The sequence below is a fragment of the Mobula birostris genome, chromosome 6, assembly GCF_030028105.1.
Source record: "Mobula birostris isolate sMobBir1 chromosome 6, sMobBir1.hap1, whole genome shotgun sequence".
In the NCBI taxonomy this organism is placed as follows: Eukaryota; Metazoa; Chordata; class Chondrichthyes; order Myliobatiformes; family Myliobatidae; genus Mobula; species Mobula birostris.
In genome coordinates, this window is record NC_092375.1 from 88,081,818 (window position 1) to 88,105,919 (window position 24,102).

The 24,102-nt window shown below is 39.7% G+C and overlaps 1 protein-coding gene across 4 annotated transcripts in view; it reads left to right on the forward strand.

Moving 5' to 3' along the window:
- Positions 1-24,102, forward strand: part of tsc22d1 (TSC22 domain family, member 1) — a 227,295-nt gene that overhangs the window by 160,913 nt on the left and 42,280 nt on the right. Inside the window, exon 1 of one of the 4 annotated variants that reach the window (XM_072260816.1) lies at positions 20,177-20,457. The exons of the other annotated variants lie outside the window; for them this stretch is intronic. Within the exon in view, the coding sequence (XP_072116917.1) occupies positions 20,288-20,457 (170 nt within the window). The 5' untranslated portion in view covers positions 20,177-20,287. Of the gene's footprint in view, positions 1-20,176; positions 20,458-24,102 lie in introns of those variants that run through there. 4 annotated transcript variants of the gene reach the window in all.

Sequence of the window (24,102 nt, forward strand, 5' to 3'; positions counted from 1 at the left end):
GATGCCATGTTTCCAGCTCCAACATGATCCCAGCACCTGTCATGTCTTTTCTCTATTTTCTGCATTTCCTTGAGATCATGGTTTCCCTGGGCTGTTTTTCAGTCCACATCCACCTCTCCCAGTTCTATGCCTCCTTCACATACAACCTTGCCCTCAATGTCAGCAAGACCAAGAAATTGATTGTGAACTTCAAGAGTTCAGGGGAGTACGCACCTCTCTTCATTGAGAGATCAGTGGTGGTAAAGGTGAGCAGCTGTAAGTTCTTGGGTATAACTGTGCAAAACAATTTGCAAATTTCTATTGAGGTACGGCGGAGCACATTCTGACACATTATAACCCTCTGCAGCCTCTTCCAGTCTGTGTACTAGAATCTCCAGTACACAGATTGCAAAAAGCTGCAGAGAGTTCGACTCACCCAGCTCCATCTTGGGGGCACCCCGCCCTGCCATAGAGGACATCTTCAAGAAGACAGCACCCATTATTAAAGGCCCTCACCATCCAGGACGTTGTCCCCTTTGCGTTACTACCATTGGGGAGGAGGTACAGGAGCCTGAAGACCCATATTCTACATTTTAGGAACAGCTTCTTCCCCTCTGCTATCATGTTTCAAAATGGTCTATGAACACTATTTTGTTATTTGTCTTTTGCACTATTTATTTTTGCAACTTGCAGGTGATACAGCATCTCCCCTTTCCTCCATCTAGCAAGCCAGACATTATTCCAGGTGAAGCAGTGATTCACTCACATTTCCCAACCCAGTGAACTGCATTCAATGTTCGCAGTGTGACCTTCTCTATATTCTCCATTTCCCATTATTCTATTTGTGTTCCTTTCTCAACACATTCCATCAGCAATGGTTATTGTCTTTATCACCTAATTTATCTTGCCCAATCTCCATATAGTTTTGCACTTTAGTCCCCTCCACCCCGCCAAAAACTCAGCTTTGGAACTGACATCCCTCCACTCCATCCTCCCTCAGTTATGAGGGAATGTCCCTGACCTGAGACGTGTTTCTGTTTCCACATATGACGTGTGACTGAATTTCTGTTTTTGTATCCAGTTTTCTGCCTACTTGCACTTCAGTTTGATTCTTAGATTATAGTTGCTTATTTAAAGGGAACACTTTCTAACCATCTGTATTTGGAACAATTTTACTAGAAGGATGGTGGAAACAGGTTCAAGAACTTCAAGAATTTAGATAATTCAAGGGGATACATTTGTAGGGCTATTTGGTGGGGGAGGTCAGGGGTAAAATAAAGTGATCTTAATTGGATTGCATTTCAGAGAACCAATTTGGACAAACTGGGCAAAAGGCTGTTCTCTGGACTGAATAATTTTGTGAATTATGGGGATTCATTTGCTGCTTCCTTACATAGCAATGTTCCTATATGCTAAGAGCAGTGTTTCCCAACCTTTTTTACGCCCAATGGCCCCCTAAAGCACCTGCATACTCGCCAATGCCACTCTTGGGTACAATATACTTTCTAACACCCCCACAGTGTAAAAACGTATCTACCATATGCTAACATGATAAAAATGATTCTGCTTTAAACTTTTATTTGTTTTTAAACTTAGTTTACATAGTACCTGTGTGCTGTATAGCAACTTCGATATTAATGTGATCCTTGAGCTTGATGGCTTTTAGGAAGAGCTGAAATATCTGGTTCAAGTTGTGTCAGCAAAAGCTTGGGTCCCCACACATAGCAATGTCCAAGTGGTTTCTGATTTTTGTGAGTATGTGACTCACTGCACTGAAGCCTCTTTCAACAAGGTAGGAGGATGGAAATGCAATGAAGAGCAATTTGGCTCTTCACCAAAGCCCAGAAAACTTTGTATGACAGTGTAGACACGTCCCACAAAAGCCGATATTTTTGAAAAACATTTTTGCTGTTGCTTTATTCTAAATTTCAGTAATTTCTTCTTGTAAGCTCTCGTCCTATTCTTCCACCTTGCAAATAAATGAGTTAATTGCCTAGTCCAGAATTTCCAGATTGTCCAATTCTGTTATTTAATGGATGAGCTTGAATTTTGTTGATAGCAAGAATCCTGCTGAAGTTTTTGGCTGTGAGATGTAGACGATGAATTACACAATGGATCACAAACAGACTTGGAATTTCTTTTTTCATAAATGCCACTAAACCAGCATGGTGACCAGTCATATGGTGCGCCATCTGTTGCGCAAGAAATCGTATTCCTATTCCATATACTTTTATCCTCTATATACATTTTGAGCTTGTTGTGGATTGATTCTCTGTTGATATTTGCTTTTAACATTTTACAAAAGAGAATCTCTTCATAAACGTTTCCATTTTTGATAAACTATACATATGCCATTAGTAATGCCTTGTTGTCTCACACAGTTGACTCATCTAGTTGTATCCCAAATTCTGTTTTTTTTGTAGCTCTGTGCATAGTTGATGCTCAATGTCTTCGCTCATTTCGTCAATACAATGAGCTACAGTTATTACTTAGAGGAATTGATTATAAAATTCTGGGATCCATTTTGAGAACAGTGGTGAGCACTTCTGATACAGCAGGCATTAATAATCTCTCACCAATTGTATGAGATTTTCCACACTTTGCTAGCTTTCTGGAAATGTTATAGGAAGCATCGAGACCACTACCAAGCTCACTTTTAGCTTTCTTGGCAAATGACCTGAGTGCACAACGTTTTTCAAATGCTTCTTTCATCTTCTAGAACCGAGTAATACCATAAGTAGCCTTTTCAGGTACCTTTTACGAAGTGTTCCTGCCATCTTGATGGTTTCATGGCTTTATTAGACAGTACAGTATTACAAATGAGACTCGTGGGGTGTTGCTGATCTGACGGGAATGGAATAAGACCATACTCCGGGTGTGTAACTTTGTATTGGTGCACTTCCCATAATTTCTGTTTCTTAGCAGGAACAGAATTCAAGACTTCACTGCCTTCAGACTCAGGGATTGTGCTGTATTTATTTATCCATCATTAACAGGGCTAAATTAGAATAAAAAAGTTAACACAAACTTGGAATGCCTATTGGATGTTGACAACGGCAGCAAGTTGACACAGATGAAACGATGAGACGAAGATGAAGACGATCGCAACAGTAAAAATTACATTGGCAAGGATTCAGATTGGAATCTGAATGTTGGTTGGGATAGAGCTGGCAGGCTACCTTCATACTATTCCAGTTGGTGCGATTGACTAATCATATAAGGTCTCGTAATCCCTAAAGATAGTTCTTGACTGCACATATGAAGCTGAGGTCACTTTGAACACCTCAAGAGGCACACTTGGAGTTGGCAGGTTCACTGATCGGCTCTATTTAACCGCTCGGTTCTGGCCAGCGCTGTATCATTGCGAGGGTGTACTTGACTTACCAACTGTTAAATTGCATGAACTCGTTCTGTGTCACGAGTCAAGGGGAACTGTTGGGCACCTTGCTTGCTTATTTATGCATCCCCAATGGTGTCTATTTGGTTAGTAAGGTTGGATGAGATTGCTGAGGTTTAGACATGTTATGACGACCAGCACTCACTGCCTACAGAGCTCTGGTCCTTGCCATGTTTCAATGCCTCATCCTTTTTGTTTTGGAGGTGCCTGTTCTGCTAACGGTTGGCTGGGTCTTGTTCTGGAAATTATGGTTACCCCCCCCCCCACCCCCCCAACAAGTATCTTGAACACCTCCCGACAATTTCTATTTCCCCTAATGCCCCCTTAGGACATGTAACTACCTCTGGGTTGGGGGAGGTAGTGCAGTACTGCCCTGTTGGGAATCACTGGTTTAAAGGCTGGAAGTGATCTTTGTTTTATATAATTGTCCCAGTCAATTCCAAGACATCTAAACTTGAGCTGTTCTCTAAGTCAGCTCTTCTTCACGTGCAGCATTACCTGTGGCTTTAATTGTGTGACGTACAAATACTGATCAGTCTTTTAGGGTTATTTTTAGTATTTCAATGAATCTAATTTCAAGATTCAAACAATTAGATAACAACCTTTAAATAGCTTGGAAGCTTCAAGGAAAAGGGGCAGGTTTTTGCCCCCACATTAGGTGTTGGTCTTTACTTTTGGTAATTGGGTTCTTTTGGGCTTCTTGCTTTGTGGCTGCCTGTAAGCAATTAAATCTCATGCTGAGCTTGTCAACTTCATCAACTTTGCCTCCAACTTCCACCCTGCCTCAAATTTACCTGAACCTCCCTCCCCTTTCTTGATTTCACTGTCTCCTGGACAGTGATACCTCTTCCCACCCTTTTACTTATAAAAATATCACCCCCTTCTCAATTTCTCCGTCTCTGTTGCATCTGCTCTCAGGATGAGGCTTTTCATTCTAGAACGAAGGAGATGTCCTCCTTTTTCTTCCTCCACCATCAATGCTGCCATCAACTGCATCTCTTCCATTTTCCCACCACCATACCAGGGATAGGGTTCCTTTTGTCCTGCCCTGCCACCCCACTATCCCCTGTGTCCACGTAATTCTTGGGAACTTCCACCATCTCCAATGGCGTCCCATCACCAAACACATCTTTCCCTCCCTCCCCCCCCTTTCTGCTTTCCACAGGGATCGCTCCCAATGCGACTTCCTTGTCTCTCCCCACTGATCTCCCTCTTGGCACTTATCCTTGCAAGCAGAACCAGTGCCACACCTCCTCCCTCACTACCATTCAGGGCCCCAAACATTCCTTCCAGGTGAGACGACACTTCACCCATGAGTCTGTTTTGGTGAGACTCGATGGGGATTGGGAGACTGCTTTGCCGAGCACCTATGCTCCGTCGGCCAGAAGAAGTGGGATCTCCCAGTGGCCACCCATTTTAATTCCACTTCCCATTCCAATATGTCAATCCGCGGTCCTTTACTGTCACGATGAGGTCACACTCAGACTGAAGGAGCAACACCTTGTATTCCGCCTGGGTAGCCTCCAACTTGATGGTATGATCATCAATTTCTTGAACTTTCGCTAATGCCACCGCCCCCCCCCCCCCCCCCCAACCATTTCCCGGTCTGCTTTTCCTTCTCTCACCTTATCTCCTTGCCTGCCCATCATCTCCCTCTGGTGGTCCTACCCCCTTTTCTTTCTTCCATGGCCTGTTCTCTCCTATCGGACTCCCCCTTCTACAGCCTTGTATCTCTTTTCTCCAATCAACTTCCCAGCTCTTCACTTTATCCTTCCCCCTTCAGGTTTCTGCAATCACCTTGTGTTTCTCTCTCCCCTCCACCCAGTTTTTAAATCTACCCCTCAGTTTTTTTCCCTCCAGTCCTGACAAAGGGCTTTGGCCTGAAACATCGACTGTACTTTTTTCTATAGATGCTGTCTGGCCTGCCGAGTTCCTCCAGTATTTTGTATGTGTCTCAGCTTCTATTATGTTTTTCATATTGGTAAGAATGTTTTATTTTGTCTGAAGTCTTAGCTCATGGCAATAGTTGTCTTATAAAAGATACCATTTTGTAGGAAACTTACCGTATCTGGTAGTAGTGTCTTGTATTATGAAATATTTAACATCAGCATTCTTTGTAGGGATTGAAATTTTGCAATGCACTCTGGATTTAGTGCTTTTGAAGAATATGTAGTTAAAACAGCAGTACATTGTTAGGCTTGTTTGTTGATGTATATGGAATTGTAACCTGTGTCACCTTCACTTGTCATCTCGATGGCTTTTCTCATTCAAATCAATTCTTTTCACATCAAAGTTCTGAGTACTTTCGAAAAAAAATTTGCATATCTGAAATATATCCCTAAATTTTGTTATTCTTTCTGTTCAGCAGTTCAAGCTTTGAGGTGGACCATTTGGGACTTCTTATTTGGTAGCATGTTAATTTTCTGTTTAGAGAACATACAACTGTGGCAATCACCTCAGCTTTGCTCTCTTGGTGGTAGTAACTTGACTATCACATTATCCAAGCTCTTGTTTCTCTCTTCTTTCCCCTCCCCCCCAAATTACAGCACTGCATCACGATTGTCTTTGCTTTATTAAAATTGCTGCTTCTGCTTCTAAAATAGAAAAAGCAGACAAATCATCAAGCAGAAGGGTTAACTCTTGTTTCTCCTGACACCAATGCTGCCTTAAATCGCACAGTATTTTGTATTTGTGTGGTTCTGATTTTGATCTGGTCTCCAATTTAAGATTTGCATTTGTAAATTTATGCAGCAGTAACCTTCATAATCTGACGTAAATTCTAAGACTATATATTTGTTTTGACTTGGATGACTGTGGCTTTTTTTGCTATGACTCTGGTCCCTCAGTTTTGTAATTATGTAAGCAACCTTGTCATGTCATAAAAGAAAGTTTATTCAGAGGGATGTAGTCTCCACATTATTTAGAGATACAAAACAGGCTCTTCTGCCCCAACAGCTGCACCTTCAGAAACCCACCTATTTTTACCCTAGTCTAATCACAGGACAATACCAATGACCAATTAACCTACTAATCAGCATGTCTTTGGACTGTGGGAGGAAACTGGAGCACCAGGAACAAACACATGCGCAAACAGAGAGAACGTACAAACTTTCTTACGGAGGATGCTGGGTTTGAACTCTGAACTCCAACGCCGAGTTGTAATAGCATCACATGAACCACGATGCTACCGTAGTGCCCATCTTTGGATCACCGACTGTGCTTGTCCTTCCTTTTTCTAACTGCCAATCCATACTTGGAGTTTACTAGGATTAGAAATAACTGTTTTATATGAACTCTCTTTATAGCAGTTGTACTTCTATAATTTGACCAGAACGTTTGCACTGCTCAAGCTGTGTTCCAGCTTATGCTACATAGTTTTCTGGTATATTCTTCTTGCTCTTACATTTTATCTTGAATAAGAAAGGAAAAAGGACCCACGTGACTTTTAGACCGTAGAATCACTAGTCTTGCTAATTTTAAGTATCTGTGCACATGTGTTCCAAGATCTACATCTCCTGGTATTCTAATTTTTACCGTGTGTTCCCTTGCTTTATTGTGCCTTCCCAGTTATGACCTTGCACTTCTCCAAGCTGAGATCCATTTGCCACTTCTCTCTGCAATTGACCAGTCTATTGAAATCCACTTTCAGTTTGAAGCATTCCTTCTGCATTGTTTGCAACCCAGACAATGTTTGTATGATCTGCGTTAGTATGTTCCACACATTAATCTTAAATATTTAATACAAAAAGCAAAGAATTGAGTGAGTACTGAACATCACTGGTAATTGCAACAATTGCCCTTTGCTTTCTGACACTGATCTAATTTTAGATCCAACTTGCCATTGTATTTTGGTCATGTGCACTTTTACTTTGTAGGCCTACCTTGTGGAAAAGCTTTGCTAAAATTTTGGGCAGAATATGTGAAGTGCTTTTGAAGCAATGTGTTGATGGCCTTGTGACAGCTGCATTTGACCTCCTTAAGTGAGGCTGGGCAAGTAGTTGATATGACAATGGTAGAGTACTCTGGGACTAGTGATCGTCATTTTGTTGGTTTCAAAATAATTTTGGAAAAAGATGGGAACAAGTTGAAGATCTAAATTGGACAACGGCTCATTTTGATGGCAACAAACTGGAATTTTCAGAAGTTGATTGCAGTGTTTGCAGGTAATGGGATGTCTGGTAAGTGAGAGTCTTTCAGAAATGAGATTGGAAGAGTCGGGACTGGCTTGTTCCTTTCAGTGTGGAATACAAAACTGGAATGTTTGGGAAACACTGGTTGATGAGAGATATTGAGGGTCTAGTCTGGGAAAAGCTGTATGTCAGGTATAGACAGTTTGGAATCAAGCGAGCACCTGAAGGTGTAAAAGGAATGTAGCAGTAAGGGGGTATGAAATATCCCTGAGAAAGGAGAATCCTTAAATAATTCAGGAGTAACTAGGCAAAGAATAGTTTCCCTTAATGCCCAGTCTTGTAATTTATGTATGGAGTCAAAAATGAGCAAGGTTTTAAAAGAATATTTCTCATTCGTTTTTACCAGGGAGAAGGGTTTGAAGTTGGTGAGTTCTGCAGATGTACAGTGATATCCTGCAACACATCAACATTACAAAGGAACTGTTGGGTGTCTTTGGATTTCTGAAATGGATGTTATGTTTAACAAATCTGTTGGAACCTTTAGAGTCCATAAATTGCAGAGTAAACCTGTTGATGCACATGCACTTTCAGATAAGATACCAAGTACCATGCCAGAGATTATTATTACAAAACTACACGGCAAGGTAATGGAAATGATATGCTATTGAAGAGTGAGGATTAATTAATGGGCTGAGTAGGGATAAATGGGTTATGGAGGTTGTGGCCAATAGAGGATAGAAGAGATCATTTCTATGACTTAAGTCTTTCACAGCTTTTTTTCTGATTTGGATAGGAATTTGCTAATGATTCAGTAAGGTAGAGTTTGGCAGGGTGGCGTGAGGGATGTGGGCAGGCGAAGTAAACGGGCAAGAGCAAGACTAAGGGAAAATATCTGACAAAAATATGCTGAAATTTACTTTGGCAGTAAAATAGAAAGCAGAGCATGTTAAATGGTGCAAGATTGGAAATCTCTGGTGTCCAGAGGAACTTGGGTGTTTTTGAACACAAAACTCTTAATTTGTTAAAGTTAGTACATAGACTCAGCAAACAATTTAGAAAGCTGCTGGTTTAGTTCAGTCATTATTGCAAAAAGACTTGAGCACAGTGATTTCTTCACTTTCAAAGCCTTCCTCTTTCTTTCTCCCAGCTAGTATTTTGCCACCTTCTTACAATATTGTCATTATCCTTATGATGATGATGATAGAACATAGTAAGAACTTTCTCTACATTTGTTTCCACAATTTAGTTATCTTATTGGACTCCCTTATAGTAGTTATCTGTTCATTTCCTTAATTATCCACTTACACTTTATATACATAAAATTGATTTGGACTTGTTTTAATATTACTTGCTGGTTGTTCATCACAACCTCGTTGTTTTCCTTATTTCCCTTTTTAATTTAACATCCACACTTTCTCTAATCTTTCAGGGTTTCTCTATGGAGCTCAATAATGCAGAAGTTTCCATTTTAAGCTTTTCTTACCAATAATGAGCCCTTAGTTGAGTCATTCAGGGATCTCTAGATTTGTCTGTCTTGTGCTTTTTCTTTATAAAAGCATAAGACATAGAAGCATAATTAGGCCATTCAGCCCTTCAGGTCTGCTTCACCATTTGATCATGTCTGATTTATTTATCCTCTCAACCTCATTTTAAGCCTTTGTACTGTAATCTTTGACCCCCTTGCTTATCAAGAACCTATCAACCTCTGCTTTAAGTATACCTAAATGAAATTAACAGAAATTCCTACTCATTCCTACTCATCACGGTTCTGAGGCTGTGCCTTCTGGTCCTGGACTCTCCCATTATTGGAAACATTCTCTCCACATCCACATGTCCACTCTGTCTGCACCTTTCAATTCTTGCTGGGCTTCAATGTGATTTTACCTCCTCCCCTGCATTCTTCTAAACTCCAAGTACAGGCCAGAGGCGATCATACCATCCCCATACATTAATCATTTAATTCCTCAGATCATTCTTGTGAACCTCCTCTGCCTCTACATCAACATTCCCTGCCCCTCCACCTATCTTCGTATCATCTGCAAACTTGGCCACAAATCCAACAATCTTGTCATCCAGATCATTACCATGTAAGGTGAAAAGTAGCAGCCCCAACACTACCCCTGCAGAACTGTTTGCCACAGCCAGCCAACCAGTAAAGGCTCCCTTTATTCCCACTCTTTGCCTCCTTCCAGTCAGCCAATCTTCTATCTGTGCTAGTCTCTTTACTGTAATGCCATGTTCTTACCTTGTTTAGCATCTTAATGTGCCTTGTCAAAGGCCTTCTGAAAATCCAAGTAAACAACATCCACTGGTGCTGGTTTGTCTATTCTGCCTGTTATTTCCTCAAAGAATTACAACAAATTTGTCAGGCAACATTCCCCTTAAGGACCCATGCTGACTTCAACCTATTTTATTATGTGGCCCTAACTACCCCAAAGGATCATCCTTACTAATGGCCTTTAACATCTTGCCAACTACTGAAGTCAGGCTAACTGGCCTATAATGTCCTTCCTTTTGTCCCCCTCCCTCCTTTAAAGAGTGGAGTGATATTTGTGATTTTTCCAGCCCCTCCGGAACCATTCCAGAGTCCGGTGAAACTTCAACGATTACTACTAATGCCTCCACAATCTCTTCCGCTATCTCTTTCAGAACCCTGGGGTGTAGTCCATCTGATCTAGGTGACTTATCTACCTTCAGCTTCCCAAGCACCACCTTAAAAAGTAACAACCACAGTCAACTTGTGTTCATATGTCATCTTTTCTCTCATTGCTTTTTTTGTTTGCCCCTTTTTATAAGCTTGCCAATCCTCTAACTTCCCACTTTTTTGTTATATACCCTCTTTTGCTTTTATACTGTTTTTGACTTCCCTTGTTGGCCACGGGGCCTCATCCTCCCTTTAGAATACTACTTCATCTTTGGGATGTGTCTTTCCCGTGCCTTCTGAATTACTTCCAAAAAAAAACTCCAACCATTGCTGTTTTGCCATCATCTATGCCAGTGTCTCCTTCCAGTCAACTTTGGCCAGCTCCTCTCTCATGCCTCTTTAGTTCCCTTCACTGTAAAACTGATAAATCTGATTTTAGCTTTTCCTTCTCAAACTACAGGGTGAATTCCATCATGTTATGATTACTGCCTCTTAAGGGTTGTTGCTTTGCTGCTACTTATGCGTGGGAGGGGGGAGTTGGGGAGCTTTGGGATTCTAATATTATAACTGTCTTTCATTCTTCAAGGCACTCCTCTATTTTCGTGATGTTTGCGAAGAAGAAGAATTTCAGGATGTTATATTTTATGCATTTCTCTGATATTAAATGTACCTATTGAAACCTTAAGATCCCTAATCAAATATTCATTTCACAACATCTAATCCAGAGAAGCCTTTTTCTGAGTAGGCTCGACCACAAGCTATTCTTAAAGCAAATCTCATGGGCTTTCTACAAATTTCTTCTCTTGGGATCCAGCTCCAACCTGTTTTTCCTAATACATACTGAAATCCCCCGTGACCATTGTAACATTGCCTTTTGCATTCCTTTTATATCTTCCACTGTAATTTGTACTCCACATCCTGACTGTTGTATGGAGGCCTGTATACAACTCCCATCAATCTTTGAGCTGCATATTTAATCTTTGATTTTACTAACTCTGTGCCAATTTACATGGGTTTTAGATAACAATCGAGAGATTATTACTTTTTTGCTTCTGCATTTTAATTTAGTCACTAATTGTGTAAATTCCTTCAGCAGAGCCTCTTTCCTTGTTTTTCCTAAGTCGTGGTACTCATTTGCACCTTGACAACTGGATCTTTACCGCTCCAAGTTCCTTTGCAACTCAGATGAACTGTTTAAACCCAGGCACCAGGCAGACACTACAACCTTCAGGACTCTTGATCCTTGTAAGGGAGAATTGTGTCTTTCCCCCTCCAATTATAACAGCATTTCTCTCTTCCCTCCTGAATGGCCCCTGAATCACAGTGCCATGGTTCTGTCGCTCATCTTTCCTACAGCCGCCCCCCTCATCCTTGTGGGGAGCAGCAATCTCAGACATGTATGGAGATATGTTTATCTTGAAGCCCTTGAATCTTCTTGAGCATCCCTCAGAAGTCTGGGACTGATTTACCCATAAATAGCTGCTTCCAGTTTAATTTTACTAAATAATTTCAGTAAAATATTTTCAGTAAAATTGACTGTGTCCTAATTCTGCTTGTTATATTTTTCCATGACTCTGAAATGTGATTACTACTACATATGTTCTTTCTAGACTCTCCATACACCTGTCGAACTTCCCTTCATTAACCTTAATCCAGAATTCCTCCCTGCTCCTGACAAATACCAATAATGTCATTTGATGATGCTTCTAACCTATCCCTTCTCAGCTTTATTTTTTAACCAACATTCCATTACCTTTTTAATCCCATTCTCTATCTCATCTGAAAACCCTGTAACCAATAACATTAAGCTGTCATTCCTGCTCCCCTTTAAGCCATATTTAATTGCTAACAAAAGAAAATCTTTGTCTGTGTTGCTTTAATTGGAAAGGTGTCTTACTTGCCTGTTCCTATTAATGCCCTTGAATCATCTAACCTATTCACCAAATTGCTGATGACATCTGAAAATTAGAAAAAAGACAATTAAATTAGAATGTTTCAGTAAAGGTTAGTTCTTCAGATTCAATGATAAATTTTATGAAAAAGTTTCTAATTTTAAAAATGGAACAATTTTATCTTTTATCATGGTATGGTAAATTTTTACCAATTTTATCATACTTCTACAGTTTGCTGTTCTTTAAAGTCTATTGTATTTTGAAGTGACTTGTAGAGCTTTACATTTGTCAGCATTTGCCAGTGCTTTTTTTCATGCATGTAAAGGCCATTGAAATGAAATACAAAAGCTTAATCTTTTGTATCCAATTGCCTTTCTCAAAACTGCTGAAGACCTTTGGTTTAAAAAGAGCTACACTTCATTTCTTTTCCTAACAACATTACAATTGTTCCATGCAATTACTGAACTGTATGCCAATTGGAATTGGTTCTCCTAATTTAATTTATCAAACTCATGATTTTTGAATGCTGTTAATTCCTCTTCCCTCAGCCTTTTAGAAGGAAAGTAATCTTTTCTTCTCCAAATTTGTCCATTTGATGGTTTTCTCCGGTAATGGTAATCACACGTATCCTTTCTGCTTCACTTCATTAATTCTGTAATGTTTTTAAACTCTCCCATATTACTGTTATAATACAGATCATAGCATTTACTATTTTGCGTTTTTAACTTTTAAGTTATCATATAAATGGGGATGATCATTTTATTGTACTATTTGCAGAAATACCTCAGCCAAATTGCTCATGATAAGCAATGCGATAAAGATGAGATAATCTGTTCCAGTGATGTTAACTGAAGGGCAAATGTAGAATTGTAGAAAATTTCAGCACACTGTGTTCTTGCTGGCTGGAAAAAAAACCAAACTTCCAGCACAAGGTTCATAGCTCTGTAGGTTACAGCTCTTCAAATAATGTTTAAATGATACTGAATTTACTTCAAGCACTACTTTCTGGATTCCTACTGCTTTCAAGATTCATTCAACCTTTGGTATAAGGAAATTCTTCTCTCTGCATTTTCACCCTCTTGCCAGGAAAAGCTGGATAATACTATTTACTTTATTTATGGGCCCTGATAATTTTGTATCTTAATTAAGACTCACTCCATCTGTCCATGTTTGAAAAGAAGCAAGTAAGCAAGCTCTGTCTATCATCAGAATTTTTTTGCAGCGTTCGCTATGACATAACTAATGTTATATTGTCTATACTTCATCTATACTTTTTGAACTACCTCTGGATTTACTCACTGTTCCGCCACAGTATAGGATATACCCCATTCATCATACATTCCCTTGCCAAGCCACACCTTCCAAATGCTTTACCTTGCCCTACTCTGCATTAAATTCCATTGGTCATTTTCTGACCAATTGACCACAACATCTGTATCTTCGTGTAATCTCAAGTTTTTCTTCTGTTAACCTCTTGTAAATTCCATTGGTCGTTTTCTGGCCAATTGATAAGACTATTTAGATACAGATAGTCTAAAATTTTCCTCTTGTTAATCACAAGTTCAGCGTACGTATTGTCTGCAAACTTTATTATGCACCTCATGTTTGTGTAAACTATTAGTGTGTATCACAGAAAGCAGTGTACTAAATACTGAGCATGCTAGAATACCACTGGTAAATAGCTTTGGAATCTCAAAAACATTCATCAACCGTTTTGGATCCATTCTTCCATGGATTCAATGTATTATTAGTTGTTTGACTATGATTGCTTCTCTGCTGTTGTTTGAAATAATATGATGAGATCTTTTATGCCTACTCAAATGAGTAAACTGGTTTAACAGAGTAGCAGTATTTAAATGTTACACTGGAGCATTAGCCTATATTGTGCTTGGATCTGTCCCTCAAACAGTACTGAGTACTGGAATCTATAATCTTTTGCCAGTCTAATTGTGCTAATTTATCACTTTTCCTTTTGTATTTCTGTCATCTCTTGCTTCTGTTCTCTATGCATTTGCTTTTGAAAATGCATTATCATAAGGTACTGATTGCCTTCTGTTTCAAAATTTAAAAAACATTTTAGAAGTATGTGACTTAAAAGTAGTTCTGTCTGATCTTTGGGTTCTCTCGTGTATGAAAATGACAGATTAGTTAAAACTTTCAGGAGATAATATCTCAAGTTGGGATAGTTTCATCAACCATTGCCAACTGCTGTCAATGTAATTGAATGAGGAGATTCCATATCCAAGTTGGAGATGATTTGTTGTTTACAAAGGTCAACAAATGATCTCTTATAAGTTGCTTGTATTACCTGTAATACTGGTACAAATTCACCCCGATGAGACCATTGCAAGACAGTGATAAATGACACAGCACATTAAAGATGAAATTCAGTCATTTAACCTTTACCATGCTGTGCTTTGAAAAAGTATTTAGCCCCCACAACTATTCTCACATTTCACTGTCATTTTCTAAATTTAAAATATATTGAAGTAGGACTTTTGAGCTAATCTAAAGAACATTGTGCATCATGTCAAATCAAAAGAAAAATTCCAAAGCGTGTAAACAATTTGCTAAAAATTGACAACCAAAATTGTGAGGCTGAAAAAGTATTCATCCCTTTATAATTACTACACCAACTTTCCTCAGGTGCAATACTGTGTATTACCTTACCAACTCACCCAATTTGCTGATGTAGAAAGTTAGATGATCACCTGTTTTCAATGAATGCTTGAAAATGAATACTCCCTCTCCGTAAGGTCCAACAGTATGGTAGATTTTCAACAGAACAAACCAAAATGAAGACAAAAGAGCATTCAAGACAAGTTGGGGAAATGATAATAGAGAAGCACAAACCTGGGGTAAGGCACGAGACCACTTCAAAGACACTGAACTTACCTTGAAGCTCAGTGGAGTGCATCGTGGAAAAAATATGAAACCACAGCCACAGTGCCTAGCTCAGGCTGTCCCGTAAACTTAGTCACTGGCGAAGAATGGCCCTTGTAAGAAAGGCTACTGTGATTCCAACAGTCACTCCGAGTGAGCTGCAGAAGTCAGGTTACCACTGGAGATAAAGTTCATGGCTCCATAATCTCTAAGGCTCATACAAAAAGAGTATTTAAGGAGGAGTGACAAGGAAGAAGCCCTGGCTCTTTTTTTTGAAAAAAAGAGCAACTCCTTGCCTGTAAAGACTTTGCAGAGTGTCACTTAGAAGATGTGGAAGAAGGTCTTGTGGTCGGATGAGACTGAAGTGGAAATTTTTTGGCTCAACACTAAGCAGTAGGTGTGGTGCAAATCTAATACTGCACATCAGTCAGGTAACACCATCCCTTCTGTAAAGTATGGTGGAGGTAGCATCATATTAAGGGGATGCTTTTCAGCAGTAGGGACTGGAAATCTGGTCAGGATTAATAGGAAATTGACTGCTGCTAAATACAGAGAGATCCTGGGTTAAAAACCTGCTAGCCTCTGCCAGAAAGCTTAAACTGGAGAGGAAGCTTGTCTTTCAGCAGGACAATGACCCAAAGCACATTGCCAGCATAATCATAGAGGCTTCAGATGAAGAAAATTGATGCCATTGAGTGGCCTACTGAGAATCCTGATCCTTCATCTCTGGCAAGACCTCAAAGTTGCTGTCCACCACCTCTCTTCAACTAACCCTGGCACAAATTTTGCAAGGAGGAATGGGCAAATCTTGCTGCATTGTGTTGTGCAAAGCTAGTAGAGACTTATCCAAAAAGACTGTCCTCTGAAGGGTCTCGGCCTGAAACGACAACTGTACTCTTTCCCATAGATGCTGCCTGGCCTGCTGAGTTCCTGCAGCATTTTGTGTATGTTGCTTGGATTCCCAGCACCTGCAGGTTTTCTCTTGTTTGTGATTAGACTACTGACTGTAACAGCTGTGAGAGGTTGTTGTACTGAGCAAAGGGCGGGTGAATACTTTTGAACTGCTGACATTTCAGATTTTAGTTCATGCTTCACAGTTTAACCTGTTTTTTGGACTCTATTGTGGGGGGCGAGGATAAAGGAGTGTGTGATTCACAAATAAAAGCTAAATTGATCAAAATCTTTGCTTGTGATACTCAAAAGATTCGGGGGCTGCATACCTTTACAAGGCACTTTATAAGAAGCAGTTTGAAACTCAGTATTCTATTTAAAATTACTATGATCCCAATAAACTAATTTGGGTATCAACCTTAATTTATGCTTCACAAACTTCATGATCAATTCTTGATTTTGTACTTGGGTTCAAATTCTGCTAGCAATTGCACTTAATTGCCTTTTTATGATATAATAGTGCCTTGAAATTTGTGACTCTTAGTTTACATACAGAAACCAGCATAAGCACCGGCCTGATGGGCCACAAGCCTTGGGACAGACTTTAACTTTAGTTTACATACCGTATTCAAAATAATATATTTAAAAAGTTCAGTTCTACCCCTGAGGATCCCTCACTTCAAAGTACAGGCTTTAAACTTGCACCATATATGTAAACCATAGTCATAGTTTTACACTATAGTATAACCTGTTAACCCAACTTACCCACGCTGAACAATTCAGCCATCTAAGATGGAGCCATTTACCTATGTTTAGCCCCTATCTTTCTGAATTGGGTTCTACCATTAGGGGACCCTTTATCATTAACCTAGGAGTCAGTGAACCCCAGGTTGGGAAGTCATTCCTATCCATGTATCTGTTCAAGTAGCTTTTAAATGTTGTCATTGTACTTGCCTCAGCCAGTTCTGCTGGCAGTTCATTCTATATAAGTGCCTCCTTGGGGAAAAATTCCCACTCCCTATACAGAGGCTACTTTTTCTGAACACCACTCTCCATTCTTCTGCCAATGCTTGCTTCATCTTTATCTCACCTCTAGAATTTAGAAACCACACAGTGTTTGTCCTTCCAATGTCAGGTTGAACTTCTTGGGAATTAGTACTTTCCATTCTGCTTTGTCCTATCCCAGATGCAGTTAAAGCCTTTTTCTTTAACTTAGTGGTTCAGTTTTAAGTGCAGTTTAATTTACAGTTCAACTCCCAGCTACAAAGGTAATTCTCCTATTTTGGGCACCCAACCAACATGTTGAGTTTTGAGATATGAACAATTATTGGTGATGGTCAGCAAGTCGAGCAGCATTTATGGAGAGAGAGAAAGAGCTAATGTTTCAGGTTATTGATCTTATTGTAAAAGACTAACGACCTGAATTGTTAAGTTTTTTTTCTTTCTACAGGGCTGTCTGACCTGCTTGGTATCACCAGAAAGTTGCTTACATTTTAGACTTCCAGCATCTGCAATATTTTAAATGGTGTATTGATGCCATTTGTTTCAAATTTTGATATGTTCCAGTGGAATTGAGGAATTTCATAATATTCTTGATTTAATAACCGAAAATAAGCAAATTGGTTTAATTTACTATTTTCCCAAACACTTTTCAATTCTTACATAAGAAATTGCAATCCAGTTGTCTGAATGAAAATAAATCTTGTACCTTTCTAAACTCTTAGCAACTGTCTAGAGACGACAATGTGATGTGGGTAAGTGATCCCTCAAGGCTCACGGTCTGATTGTCCAGACCTCTTTGTTAGGAGGGTGCAATCACGTCAGCTGCAAGTCCTCACCTGGTATTCCTGATGTATTACAAAGACCTCATTATAATAGAATGTAACAAAGCTCTTCATGTTTTTATCTTGTTTATATTTTGCTGTTTACCACTGAAAGCATGTTTTTATTGTAGCTAGCATGAGGTGCTCAATCCAAATGTAATATTCATTTGAAGCTTTGATAGAGATCCTTCTTTCTCTGTTTTCCTTTATCTTTTTTTTGAAAACAATCAGGATTTCTGCTTGCTGCTTCCGGTTGAATTTTCAAATGACACGACATTGATAGGCCGTATTTCCAACAAAGATGAGAATCTACAGAGGAGAAGTCAATGCCCTGACACAGTGGTGCCAAGAAAACAACCTCTCAGCCATGTCATAAAAACAAAGGAGTTGATGGTAGGTTACAGCAGGAACAGAGATAGGTAGTGCCTGTTGATTGACATCAATGGGACTGCAGTTGAGTGGGGAAATATTTTCAGATTCCTTGGTATATACATCAATGAGGATCTCACCTGGACTGTACATACTGGCAGTGTGGCGAAAAAGCCACAACAGCACCTCTTTCACCTCAGACGGCTGAAAAGGTTTGGCATGAGTCCCCAAATTCTCAGGACTTTCTACAGGGGCACCATCGAGAGCATCCAGACTGGTTGTGCCTCCGTCTGGTATGAGAACTGTATTACCCTCAATCGCAGGGCATTGCAGAAAGTGGTGCAGACAGCCCAGCGCATCTGTGGATGTGAACTTCCCTCTATTCAGGACATTTACAGCAGCAGGTGTTTAAAAAGGGCCTGGAGGATTATCAGGGACTCTAGCCATCTCAACCACAAGCTGTTTCAGCTGCTTCCATCTGGCAAACGGTATCGCTGCATTAAGGCCAGGAGCAACAGGCTCTGGGACAGCTTCTTTCACCAGGCCATCAGATTTATCAATACACATTGATCTGATTGCATGTCTGACTGTACTTACATGTATACGAAACAAATATGTGTACAATCTTGGTGTTCGGGCAGTTTCTTCCCACATTTCCCTATCTTATTGTTTGTACATAGTGATGGACATGCAACATAAAGATTTTTACTCCCTCATGTTGTGAGATGGATGTAAGAAATAAAATTTTTATTTGTAATGTATGCTGCTTAGTGGGAGGTGGGGTTGGGAGAGGAAAGAAGTTTGGGGCAAGATAAATGCTGAAATAAACCATAAAATCTGGAGCAAGGCTATTCAAACTGATTTTGTGCTTCCAAGTTAAAGTAATGAATCGTTGCTAACATTTGATGTCCTCACTTTTGATATTTACTGATCAGTAATTTGTCTCTGTGCAAACTCATAGATGGATAGAATAAGCAAGAAAATCACATTGTTACTGAACTCTTAGAATGGTTCATGTGGTCAAGCAGCGTCCATTGCAGGACCTTTTCACTGTTACTGGCTGTGGTTATTTATTTTGCATGGTCTCTTTCTCATGGTCTGATATTTGGATTTCAGTTGACCTGCATGGGGCATATGTGGAGATGGGGCAGAGCTTGAATTCCCTCACTCTGCTTCCCGCCCTGTGGCTACCGTTGAATAAAGTCAGTTTTCGGTTGACCTTGGAGGAGTACTCAACGCAGAAACTGTAGCTTCTCACATGACACAAAATTAGAAGTGGATATCTTTCACACTTTCTCATTGACAAGTTGTGCCACCGGAAAGATCTGCATTTATTGCATCTGTATAAATCGGGGGGTGTTGAGTTGCTACCAAAACTTGTAGCAATATCTGGTGAAAGTATCAGCTAATATAGTAGTGTCTTTTTAAAAAAAAAATCTTATTCTTCTTTTCATGTTGTTCTATAGGCAACCTACCTGCTAACTCTGTAATCTCCAAGTCTAATCACAGAATGAGCACCCAGTTTTCATTACTTTCTCATTGGCTGTCATGCCTTCAGCTGCCTGAACCTGACTTTCTGGGACTTCCTTACTTTCTTGTTTCACTACCTCTCCCTTTTTGAGATGCTTCTTAAAACCTTGTTTGGCTAAATGTTTTGTCCTTTATCCTGCTATTTCTTTGTGCAGTTTGAATTCCATTTTATTTGATAACGCTTGTGTGGGCATTTTATTATATTAAAGGTGTTCTACATATGCCAGTAGTTGCACTTACCCTTGAGGTTAAAAATTAGGGCCATGGATGGGCCTGCATATGAAAAGTAATCTTGCTTTTCAATTAGCAGAAAGTGCTGCCTTCTGTTAATTGTTAAGTATTGCAACAAAAATATACCAGAGTTGAGTTTTAGTTTATAAATTGAACAAGATTCCAAATACATTTAATGCTCATTAAAAGCACTTTTAGTTACAGGAGCTATTATGTTGGTTTGTAGGTCTGTGCTTACTGAGTTGTATAATCGCTTATACTAAAGATTTTAATCTCTGACGGTTTATATAACTGTGTCAGGTGATCAAAATCCAGTGATGTCATTACCTGACTTGTTTTTTTTCCACACTTGCCAGGAACCAGCTGGGAGGTGTGGAACAATCTTGCGTGTAAGAAGTAAATAAGCTTAGCCGTACACTGAAACTCCGCAGACATTACAGAATACGTGTGTGTTTAAGAAGTGGCCTGCGTGTGTTTTCTGATCTTACTATGAACTGCATAGTGTTGTTTCTTGGAGAATGCTGGATTGTATCTCAGAAATAGATTCTTTGGAGTTATTGATTACTTTTTTTCTTTGGATCATGCAACGTAAGACTATATCAATGAAAAATACAGTGCTCCGTGCTCGAGGCCGAGACAGAGTGGCCATCAAAGTGCTATTTTGGGAGTTGGAGCAACATTTAAAGAGGTATTTCTGGAACAGTTCTATGAAATTACGAAATATATTTTGTTTAAAAAAAACATTTTTACCAATCATCAGGCAATTCCATTTTGATGAAGCAATGCCAAGTTCACACGTGGATTTCATAGTGCACATGTTGATTTGGAGTAGTTTACTACCTGCGTCAGTAATCTGATTTTAATCTATTTTTGACATATTCTGAATTGTGTCTATTAACCAGAGTAGGTTAATTAATATCAATGTTTGGATTTATCGCGTCCTTCGGTAACTTTTTGGAGAAACAAATGGAGGCTGTTTTTTCCTGATGGTGCTCGCAATCCCCTTTGTCGCAGTTTGCATGTCAACTCTGTTCTAGGCAATTCAGACTGTGTTTGACTGCAATAAAATGGGTAAACTGGAATTCCTTGTTTCAAACCTCATTGCTGTAGTGCTTTCCAGCAAAAAAAAATTTCAACATACCTAACGTTTGAGCTGCTTACAAAATTTTAAATAGATAACCAACCGTTTCGGTGGCTTTTTGTGCAGCACATTTACATGCACTTGTTTTATTGTTAAGCTGCTTGGTTTTCATTGTGCATTCAGATTATATGCCCCTGTAGCCTGCAGGCATACAGGTTGTACAGTGGATAGTATTTGTACAAAGTGTTAGATATTTTGGTCAGAAGTTCTTCTCCCCCCTCCCCCCCCCCCGAAAAGAAATACATTTTGTAAGTATGACAAAAATCATTGAAGACCATATGCATGTTGATATGAATATTATGTTGACCAGATCCTGTAGTGATTAATTTTCACTCATTGTGCTCAGGTATTCAACAAAACAAAGTTTTCACCTTTCTTGCGCAAGGCTATACATACATGTTTTCTTTGTTGTTTTTAAAGGATTTTTGGCCTGATGATGAACATTCCTTAAGGGCTTTGGATTTTATTGTACAGTTCCAGCTTTACAAGTCTATCCACCCTGTTGGTTTAGCATTGTACTTGAATCAGTCTTGTCTTTGTATGCTTCATATATTAAATATTCTTACAGAGTCCAAAGGTAAATGGTGACTACAGTTACTGAAAGTGTGAAATACCTGCTTGAGCAGGAATGAGTTTTTTCACAAACCTTCCTCAGTATCAAATTCTTCACAAAGGCAGGTTCAACAATGGCCACTACCAAGTTCATTTATGTTGCATGTTTCAAATAACAGGGGTCTTGAGGCACTTGTGAGGTAAACAGTAGAAAATAGCAGTGAAGTTAGACACCCATTTTTTTTAAAGCTTTTTCTCTCAGTGCAGTTTTGTTTTTTGTGTGGCAGTGTTGACTTCCCCTTTAGAAATACTTAATGGGCTGTACTTTAACAAAGGTTTATAGCACAGAATTCCACAATGTAATCATCCTCGATGCAGTTTATTTTTTCCATGACTTGGCCTTGTTTGGCTATTATGTTCTGGAGAATTTGTGCAACAGCATTTTCTAACTTTTGATACAAATAAAATACCCAAAGAGGTATGCAAATGTATTGTAGAAGTTCAACAAAGCCACATCATTTTACAATAGTCAATTGACATAAAGCCGAGATTCTGTTGTGCTCTTATTTCCCCTTTTCTGATGTATAATTATTTGTAAATTAAGATGATTTTGATCTGGAATATTGACAATAGGCAGTGAGAGTAATTTGATATGTTTATGGAATAGGATATCAGTTTGAGTTTCTCAGTGAAAGAAAACTTTAGAAATATTGAGCATTAAGATCAAAGTTCAAAGTAAGCTTATTATGGAAGTACATAAATGTCATCACATACAACCCAGATATCCATTTTCTTGCCAGCATACTCAATAAATCTTTAATAGAATAATAACCATAATAGAGTCAATAAAAGACTGCATCAACTTGGGCTTTCAACCAGTGTGTAAAAGACAGTAAACAAAGTACAAAACAAAATAATAAATAAGCAATAAGTATTGAGAACATGAGGTGCAAAGTCCTTGAATAGGCTGTGGGAACATTTTAGTGATGGGGCAAGTGAAATTGAGTGAATTTATCCCCTCTGGTTCAGGAGACTGCTGGCTGAGGGGGTAATAACTGTTCCTGAACCTGGTGGTGTGAGTCCTGAGGCTTCTGTACCTTGATAGCAGCAGCGTAAAGAGAGCATGTCCTGGATGCTGGTGTTGGGGATGGCCCCCGATGATGGATGCTACTTTCCTGCGGCAATGTTTTGTGTAGATGTGCTCAATGGTGTGGAGGGTTTTACCTGTGATGGACTGGGTTGTATCCATTACTTTTTGTAGGATTTTCCTTTCAAGGGCATTGGTGTTCCCATACTAGGTTGTGATGTAGCCAGCAATATACTCCTCCACACAACTATAGAAGTTTGTCAGAATTTAAGATGTTATGGCAAATCTTCACAAAGTCCCAAGGAAGTATAGATGCTGCTGTGCTTTCATTATAATTGCACTTGCAAGCTGGGCCCAGGACAGATCCTCCAAAATAATAATACTGAGGAATTTAAAGTTGCTAACCCTCTCCACCTGACCTCTGATGAGGGCTGGCTCATGGACCTCTGGTTTCCTCCTGAAGTTAATAGTCAGCTCCTTGGTCTTGCTGACATTGAGTGAGAGGTGGTTGTTCTGGCACCACTCAGGCAGATTCTCAGTCTCCCCTCTGCATGCTGATTCATCACCACCTTTGATACTTATGACAGTGGTGTTGTCAGCAAACTTGAATATGGCATTGGAGCTATGCTTAGCCTCACGGTCATAAGTGTAAAGAGAGTAGAGCAGGGGGCTCAGCACGTAAACTTGTGGTGCACCTGTGCTGTTGGTGATCCTGAAGGACTGGGGTCTACAACTGAGGAAAATGAGAATCCAGTTGCACAAGGTGGTATTGAGGCCAAGGGCTTGAAGCTTATTTTGAGGGGTTGAATGGTATTGAATGTCAAACCAGTCGATAAAAAGCATCCTTTGCTGTCCAAATGTTCCAGGGTTGAATGAGGAGCCAATGAGATGGCATGTGCTATGGACCTGTTGCTCCAGTAGGCAAATTGGAGTGGATCCAAGTCCCCTGTCAGGCAGGAGTGATATGTTTCATGACCAACCTCTGAAAAAAACACTTCATCAGTGTGGATGTAAATACTACTGGCCGGTAGTCTTTGAGGCAGGTTACTTCTTAGGCATTGGTATAATTGAACCCTGCTTCATCTAGGTCTTCTGGTTGGGAAAGCTATTGATTTTTGTGGGGACGCAGTCATGTACACCTGTTTTAATAAAATCCGTGACAACCATGGTGTATTCATTCAGATCCACAGATGAGATCTTGAGCATGGCCCAGTCTACCAACTTAAAGCAATCCCATAGCCACTCTTCAGCCTCCCGCAACCAACTCATTGTTGTCCTAATCTCTGAAGCTTTGCTCTTCAGCCTCCGTCTGCCTATAGGTAGAGGAGGGAGAGCCAAGTGAACCAATTCTATGAAATGTGGTCTGGGCATGAATCAGTAGACATTCCTTATCCTCGTATAATGGTGGCCTAGTATGTTGGAACCTCTAGTGGTACAGATTATGTTGATGATAATTGGACAGGGTTTTCTTCAAACAAGTGTGGTTGAAGTCCCCGACTATGATTTGAAATGTGTTGGGCTGGACACTGGTGGTTTGTAAGCTGCACTCAGAG